Here is a 9,221-nt window from a genome sequence, read left to right as displayed (position 1 = left end):
TTGTGTTGTGAAAGCTAGCCACAATAAGGATTATGCACAATAGTGGAATTTGCGGTTTGTCTTCAAAATTAAAGTATATAATTGACAGTGATGCAAATGAATACAAATAGTAGAATTATGCCATAATTTTATTTTGAAGGCTAACAAATTCCACTAATGTGGATAATCCTTATTGTGGCTAGCTTCACATAAATGGGTCCGACCACCATTAATCAACTAAGAACTGTTTTATAAATTAGGGTTATTTTAGATGATGACACCTCGCTATATAGTTAGCTAGCTAATTATAGCTACTGAAACAGATGTCGATTCGCTATATTTTTGGGAAGAACATTGTTTTGCATCCATGAGTTAGCTAGCTTTTTTAATGAGCAGCACTGTAGGTGCGCGAGCACCAGCATCATAGCAGCAATGAATCGTTGTGATATATGAAATACGAGTGATAGTGTAATCAATGTGTAATAACTACGTAAAAAATGAATGAACGCGTTAAATTATTACGTGACGTGAAGTCGTATTCAGGTCCTGATTGGTCAAGAAGCTTATTTGACATGTCAAATAGTGTTATTTGACGTGTATCTTTTTTGACACGCAAAGACCCGAACAGCGTTCCATAGAAATATTCGTTGAAAATGAAACGACTGAACAAATGAACAACCAAACAGAACAGCAAGTAAGTGAAAGAAATAGGTTTTATTATGTTTTACTGGTAATGGGGACATACAGAAATGCCAATAGAATTACTTTTTGGTCAGTGTAGAATGTGTGTGTGTGTGTGTGTAACCTTTATTTAACTAGGCAGTCAGTTAAGAACAAATTCTTATTTACAATGACGGCCTACCCTGACCAAACCCGGATGACGCTGGGCCAATTGTGCGTCTCCCTATGGGACTCCCAATCATGGCATGATTGGGCCAATCATCCCAATCATGTGATACAGCCTGGATTCGATCCAGGGACTGTAGTGACACCTCTTGCACAGATGCAGTGCCTTAGCACGCTGTGTCCATGTGTGTGTGTGTTAACTATTTAACTGTACTAGAATACTTGAAGGCCACTAAAATGTTAAATATCGGTTATTGGCATCAGGGTTTTTTTTTGGCAAGGAAAATATCGGATAACGGTATCGGTCAAAAAATGTATATCGGTGCATCACTAATACTGTAGGCATGACATGCCAGCAACAAAGGCTGACAATACACATCCAAGTATATTTGACAAAATTAAGACAGACAAGCGTTGTAATTTTGTATTCTGTAATGTGATTGTGGAATAGGTGAAAAAAATATTGTTGTCTATCAACAATGACAAGCCACCGGGATCTGACAACATGGATGGAAAATTACTGAGGATAATAGCGAATGATATTGTCACTCCTATTTGCCATATCTTAAGCCTACTAGGAAGTTTCTGCCCATGCAAAAATCATTCCGCTACCTAAGAATAGCAAACCCCCTTTTACTAGCTCAAATAGCCAACTAATCAGCCTGTAACCCTTAGTAAAGTTTTGAAAAAAATTGTGTTTGACCAGATACAATTCTATTTTACAGTAAACAAATTGACAACACATTTTCACATTTTCACATTTTCAGGACATTCAACAAACTGATGCTAAAAAGACTTTTGACATTATCGATCAAAATCAAATCAAATTGTCACGCCCTGACCATAGTTTGCTTTGTATGTTTATAGGTTTTGTTTGGTCAGGGTGTGATCTGAGTGGGCATTCTATGTTTTATGTCTAGTTTGTCTGTTTCTGTGTTTCGCCTGATATCGTTCTCAATCAGAGGCAGGTGTTAGTCGTTGTCTCTGATTGGGAACCATATTTAGGTAGCCTGTTTTGTCATTGCGGGTTGTGGGTGATTGTCTATGTGTAGTGTTGGTGTCAGCACAATTGTTCATTAGCTTCACGGTTGTCACGTTGTTGTTTTGTAGTGTTCAGTTTTTCCATTAAAATGACGAACACTTACCACGGTGCGTATTGGTCCGATCCTTCTCGCTACTCCTCCTCAGAAGAGGAGGAAGAATGCCGTGACACAAATATTATTGGTCACATACACATGGTTAGCAGATGTTAATGCGAGTGTAGCTAAATGCTTGTGCTTCTAGTTCCGACAGTGCAGTAATATCTATCAAGTAATCTAACAATTCCCCAATAACTACCTAATACACACAACTAAAGGAGTGAATGAGAATATGTACATATAAGAATATGGATGAGCGATGGCCGAGCGGCATAGGCAAGGTGCAATAGATGGTGTAAAATACATATGTTATATGAGTAATGTAAGATATGTAAACATGATTAAAGTTGCATTATTTAAAGTAGCATTGTTTAAAGTGACTAGTGATCCATTTTTTAAAGTGGCCAGTGATTGGGTCTCAATGTAGGTAGCAGCCTCTCTGAGTTAGTGATTGCGGTTTAGCAGTCTGATGGCCTTTCAATCTCTCGGTCCCAGCTTTGATGCATCTGTACTGACCTCGCCTTCTGGATGGTAGCGGTGTGAACAGGCAGTGGCTCGCGTGGTTGTTGTCCTTGATGATCCTTTTGGCCTTCCTGTGATCGGATGCTGTAGGTTTCATGGAGGGCTAGGTAGTTTTCCCCCGGTGATGAGTTGTGCAGACCGCACCACCCTCTGGAGAGCCTTGCGGTTGAGGGCGGTGCAGTTGCCGTACCAGGCTGTGATACAGCCCGACGGGATGGTCTCGATTGTGCATATGTAAACGTTTGTAAGGGTTTTAGGTGCCAAGCGAAATTGATTTTGGTTGAATAAACACAGTTTCTTCACCAAACTGTCCATGTGGGTTTACCATTTCAATGTGATGTGTACCTCGAGGAACTTGAAACTTTCCACCTTCTTCACTGCTGTCCCGTCGATGTGGATATGGGGGTGCTCCCTCTGCCTTTTCCTGAAGTCCACAATCAGCTCCTTTGTTTTGTTGACGTTGGGTGAGAGGTTATTTTCCTGGCACCACACTCCCTGTGCCCTTGCCTCCTCCCTACTTTATGACTCTTCATCTCTGAGTGGTTGGTCTTGGGAAGGATGGTTTTTTGCATGAAAAAGAGACAAGACAATCATTGCTTTCACCCATCACCTTCTCCAAAATTGAATCCATTCTCATTGATCTTTCGAAAAACCGTATAAAAAAAAATCAGAATTGGGCTGGCTGTGTAAACACAGCCTAATAAACGCTGCCATTGGTAGCCTTTTCCTCTTTTTCTCTGTGCACTTCTGGCATACAGGTGTGTTTACTGGACCATGCTTACTTTCTGTTAAGTTGCTATTCAGTGTAGGGCAGATCAATCACTTCATTTTTGTATTCTTGCATTGACATCAAAACCAGTTTTCATGCAACTGTGTCTAATTTATATAATTTCATGACACTCTTTGGGCCTCCATTATTTCCATGCACTGGTTTAATTCAATACATGGATAATATATGGATAATTTTGCACAAATGACCAATTTAGTAGAAATATAGTTTCATCTGAAATGGCAACAGAGAGAGAGAGAGACAACAGTAACCGTATTTATTTGGACATGGAATAGAACATACAATTGAAGTCGGAAGTTAACATACACCTTAGCCAAATAAATTTAAACTCAGTTTTTCACATTTCCTGACATTTAAATTCCCTGTCAATTAAATTCCCTGTCTTAGGTCAGTTATGATCACCACTTTATTATAAGAATGTGAAATTTCAGAATAATAGTAGAGAGAATGATTTGTTTCAGCTTTTATTTCTTTCATCACATTCCCAGTGGGTCAGAAGTTTACATACACTCAATTAGTAGCATTGCCTTTAAATTGTTTAACTTGGGTCAAATGCTTTGGGTAGCCTTCCACAAGCTTACCACAATAAGTTGGGTGAATTTCGGCCCATTCCTCCTGACAGAGCTGGTGTAACTGAGTCAGGTTTGTAGGCCTCCTTGCTCGCACGTGCTTTTTCAGTTCTGCCAACACATTTTCTATAGGATTGAGGTCAGGGCTTTGTGATGGCCACTCCAATACCTTGACTTTGTTGTCCTTAAGCCATTTTGCCACAACTTTGGAAGTATGCTTGGGGTCATTGTCCATTTGGAAGACCCATTTGCGACCAAGCTTTAACTTCCTGACTGATGTCTTGAGATGTTGCTTCAATATATCCACATAATTGTCCTGCCTCATGATGCCATCTATTTTGTGAAGTGCACCAGTCCCTCCTGAAGCAAAGCAACCCCACAACATGATGCTGCCACTGTGTTCTTCGGCTTGCAAGCCTCCCCCTTTTTCCTCTGAACATAATGATGTTCATTATGGCCAAACAGTTCTATTTTTGTTTCATCGGACCAGAGGACATTTCTCCAAAAAGTACGATCTTTGTCCCCATGTGCAGTTGCAAACCATAGTCTGTCTTTTTTATGGCGGTTTTGGAGCAGTGGCTTCTTCCTTGCTGAGTGGCCTTTCAGGTTATGTCGATATAGGACTCGTTTTACTGTGGATATAAATACTTTTGTACCTGTTTCCTCCAGCATCTTCACAAGGTCCTTTGCTGTTGTTCTGGGATTGATTTGCACTTTTCGCACCAAAGTACGTTTATCTCTAGGAGACTAAATGCGTCTCCTTCCTGAGAGGTATGACGGCTGCGTGGTCCCATGGTGTTTATACTTGCGTACTATTGTTTGTACAGATTAACGTGGTACCTTCAGGTGTTTGGAAATTGCTCCCAAGGATGAACCAGACTTGAGGAGGTCTACAGTTTTTTTCTGAGGTCTTGGCTGATTTCTTTTGATTTTCCCATGATGTCAAGCAAACAGGCACTGAGTTTCGAAGGTAAGCAAGTTAACAAGATATTTGTGGAGTGGTTGAAAAACAAGTTTTAATGACTCCAACCTAAGTGTATGTAAACTTCCGACTTCAACTGTATGTCAATACAAACCACAAATAAATCATTTTCAAATAAAAGTATTCAAAATATCTGAAATTAAACTAAAAGCTTGAAATGCAGTTTTACAGTGACAATCTGGGTAGGACAATACAGTGTTTTAATTCTAGACTGTATTGCTTTTATCACTGTTCCGCCTCAAACACAACAATGTCCAGCATCCAATGGGATACCAGACTTTCCCTGTAGCCTACAGCTGTTGGGGGAAGCTTGCGCTGGGGTCCACTGCATTTCCTCTTTCAAACAAATACTTTTCAACATCTGAATGGCAAAAACACAGTTTGAATGAAGGCTAATATTGTTGTGGATTTGGTAGTTCCTGGTGGAATTTCAGAAAATAGTCCCAACTGAGTGCCATACAGCAATCCACTGCAAATATGTATGCAGCATATGTCACACACCAAAACCTACTGTAATCTTGTGCTGGACCACAGACATTTTACCAGATTCCATTGAAACCAATACATATGCTGAGGTATACTGCAAACACAGTAAGCTAAAGGCTATTGAAACACTTGATCATGAGAAAAACACACACATTGAATCACATTAGGTTTACCTTGTTTGGTAAACTAAAAAACATGTTGAGGTACAAGCGACAAAAATATTCCCATAAAGCTAAGCCCTACAGTACTTTCATATATTTCAAAAATTATTATTTTAAAGTTAAAGGAGATGACTGATTTATGGTACTGCCTGCAAATGTAATACATCTCCTTATCTTCAATTCATGCATGTGTGCATATAGTCACCAACATAATGAAATGAACTGAACCTGAAGGGGAGAGAGCCTGTTTTACTGACTGTATACCGTTGTTTGATTGATGAAATCTTTGGAAGTAACTTGTTGTAGGATGGAGGGATCCGGGTTGGTCAGCAGTATTCTGCCACAAAGTACTCCTTTCTTATAGCCTTATGATGCACCTTCCTCTTACATTTCTAAACATCTCAGAGTCCAACCAGGTGAGCCTGTTTAGGCCCTTATTTCAGTTTACTTTTTATAAACAGCAGAAGTGTCATAATAAGGGTCTCTCCACCATACATTACTCAGTCCACTGAAATGGTTCTCCATACTTACTATAGTAGCTACAGTATATGTTCAAGCTGGACAAAGGACTAATTTTCTCATATCACAGTAAAGTATAGTACAGTGGGGGTTTTGGTTGAAGGAGGCATGTCTCCTGCCATGTCTTTATATCGTACTGCTGCTCAAACTTGTCACTCTGGAGCAAGAGCAATCAGGATGTATGATTCATCTGAACCCTCATTGCAGTCTGGAGGTTTGGTCACCAAGTGACATTAAGCACTCTGGACTAGCTCATTGTGAACGTCGTCCTTGGGGCCTTCAGCAGTGGATCTCATATGCAATTTGTGAGTCGAGGAACAAGCCTGTGTGATTCAGAAACAAGCCCTCCGACTCGGCTGTCACCGGCTCTGCCTCCCCGCCCTCCCCTGCCATCCTTCTCATTGTCCGTATATCCGGCTCTATCTGGGGCTTTGTGGGAGACAGTGCTTCCTGCTGTTGGTACCCCAGAGTGGTGGTAGTGGCTGTGGTGGAAGGTGGGAGGACGGGTTTAGCCCGGTTCAGAACATACATCTCGTGCCCGCGCTCATCCCGATACTCCTCCAGCTGGGCAAAGGTTGTTGGTCCGTCCGAGTAATCATTGACATACAGGATGCTTTCCTCCTTGTCATCTGTGTCCTTCTGCCGATGGCGTTGTCGGCTGTAGATCATGGCCACCAGGAGAAGAGCTGTGAGGGCCAGCAGGGAGATCCCTATGGCGATGGCAGTCTGAGTAGCAGCTCCCAGTGCGCTGAAGGCCATGCTGCCAAGGGCGTACAAGGGCTCTCGACTCACGTCTGACGACGTCGGCCGATTGGAGCGCAGACGAGGCCAGGATGGAGCGTAGGAGGCAGGGGACCAACTGGACGAGGACGAAGAGTTGATTGCGAGCTGAAAGGTCACACGGGCCACCCCTCCAGCATTCCAGGCTTCGCACTCATACAGCCCGGCGTGAGCCACTGTCACGTTGCTAAGGAACAGCATCCCACTGCCAGTGTCTGGATCGAAGCGCTCCCCATCCTCCTTCTGGAGTCTCACCCGTCCTGCAGCTGGATGTATTGCATCCTCAGCCCCCACAGTCCCTACACCGCCCAGGTCCTGCACCAGCCCCCGAGGGGAGAGCTGCACCTTACCCTGGGAAGCCTTCCTCCAGGTGACCTGCGGCCGGGGGTAACCAGATGCATGGCAGGAGACGCGCATGCTCTCCCCCAGGCGCACGGCCAGGCGGCGGGGTTCCAGCTGAACCAGAGGGGGGATGCACACCAGGCTGTTAAGAGGCACCTCCACCAGGCTGAGGTGGGAGAGGCGGGGTGGCTCAGAACAGACAAGGCGCCGCTCGGCCGAGCTCAGCAGGCGCTGGCCCTCCTCATCGATCCAGCTGCGCAGCCAGTGCAGGGCACAGTCGCAACGCCAAGGATTGTCTACAGTAGGAAATTATAATTTGACGGGGGGATGTGGCAAAGTCAACAAAGGGGAATGGAAAGGATGCAACACAACATTGAGACAATTAAGACAAAACATTTGAAAGAGGTAATTCTATTTGAAGAACAAGGTCAATATATTTACTGTAGGCTTCTTTTTTGGTCCCACAGCCCTACCCCAAATCCTGTCCTTTGGCCCTCACCTGTGACACGCAGCACCTGCAGGCTGACGAGGGGCCGCAGGGTGGCAGGGCCGATGGTGTGCAGGTTATTCCGGCTGAGGTCAAGCAGGGCCAGAGAGGACAGACCAACTAGAGCTTGGTCTCCCAGAATCTCAATGCTATTCTGCTGCAGGTGAAGCTCTTGAAGACGCTATGGAAGCAGGGATTGTAATCATTATTAGGAATGAATAGTGATATAATGTAGAGGAAGTGGTTTAAGTTGAAGCGTTGATTGTTGTGGTGGAACTCTAGATGATTATCAGGACAAACAGTCTGTTTACAAGGGAGGAGGGGAACACTAGCATTGGTTTGACAAAACATGAACTGAGTTACTGATAATAAGGGGACTGACCTGTAGGCCTCTGAAGGTATAGTCCTGTAGGCGAGTGATGTCATTTCCTGCCAGGTAGAGGATGCGGAGGTGCTCCAGGCCCCTGAACATGTCTGCTGTGACCAGGTGGATGCGGTTCCCGTTGAGGGCCAGCTCCAGAAGCTGACCCTGGCTCTGGAAGGCCCCGGGCTCCAGTGCTGAGATACTGTTGTTCTGCAGATACAGGTAGTGCAGACGGCCCAGCTGGGAGAGGTCTGACAGACGGATCTGCCCGATAGCATTGTCCTGAAGGAAGATGGTCTAATTGGAATAGATGGGCATAATTAACAATAAGCATAACTCCATATGTAAACGCTAACAAGAGTAGGTACGCCTGAGTGAGTGTATGGATGATTCAAGCATGGCTATATTGTGTTGTGGGTGGTATCTGGGAAACAGACATGTAGACATATTGAGTCAATGCTAACCTGTGTAGAAGCTGGGACGTGTGAGGGGATGTCCCGGAGGCCCGTAGAGCCACACTCCACAGTCAGGCTGTAGCAGCGACATCCCACTGGACAGCCAATGGATGGGAGAGCGTGGAGAGATAATATCAGGATAGCCAGAAGAGAGAAGGCCATCGCACCAATAGGACAGAGATCCTAGAAAGAGAGACAGACAGATTGAGGAAAGAGAAATGGAGGTTTAAGCAGTGTTTCCCAACTCCAGTCCTCCAGTATCTCTAACAGTACACATTTTTGTTAAAGCCTCAGACAAACACACCCGATTCGACTCATATAGGGCTTGATGATAAGTTGACAAGTTGAATCAGGTGTGTTTGTCCGGGGCTTCAATAAAAATTGGTACTGTTGGGGGTACTGGTGGGGGTACTGGTGGACTGGAGTTGGGACATTGGTTTAGAGAGGGCATGGTAAAACTGGTTAAAGTAACAAAGAAATATATACTTTTTTTGACAATATCCCAATCTGGTCATTTGTATATGTCATTGTGAACTCAAAGGGGACATACTTGCGAACATAAGCAACCATTTAAATGCAAACAGTTTCTCCTGCTCAAAATATGTATCAGCCAATTAAAATCGTTGATTTACTTGCACGTGGCAGAATGCAAAATTGTAGCCGGTCCAGTCAGATAAAATGGCACGTTAGCCCTATACTATGTGGTTACACTTACATTTAGCCTTACAACATTTTATAGGCTATGCATTATGATAATCATCCACTTTGTCACATGCGTTCTGAATTGAGCATCAAGGACC

General features: G+C 43.7%; 1 protein-coding gene across 1 annotated transcript; it reads right to left on the bottom strand.

The window, feature by feature from the left end:
• Nucleotides 1-3,524: 3,524 nt before the first annotated feature.
• Nucleotides 3,525-8,591, bottom strand: LOC115107409 (leucine-rich repeat-containing protein 24-like). The gene is made up of 4 exons (XM_029630809.2): nt 8,431-8,591; nt 7,985-8,263; nt 7,615-7,783; nt 3,525-7,411 (listed from the first exon to the last, which is right to left on the bottom strand). Exons 1-4 carry the CDS (start codon nt 8,581-8,583, stop codon nt 6,273-6,275), a joined length of 1,740 nt encoding a protein of 579 aa, XP_029486669.1. The 5' UTR covers nt 8,584-8,591; the 3' UTR covers nt 3,525-6,272.
• Between the last annotated feature and the right edge of the window lie 630 nt (nt 8,592-9,221).

The sequence above is a fragment of the Oncorhynchus nerka genome, linkage group LG24 (genome assembly GCF_034236695.1).
Source record: "Oncorhynchus nerka isolate Pitt River linkage group LG24, Oner_Uvic_2.0, whole genome shotgun sequence".
NCBI lineage: Eukaryota > Metazoa > Chordata > Actinopteri > Salmoniformes > Salmonidae > Oncorhynchus > Oncorhynchus nerka.
The sequence above is the reverse complement of the archived record's forward strand: the minus strand, read 5'-3'. Positions and strand labels throughout refer to the sequence as shown.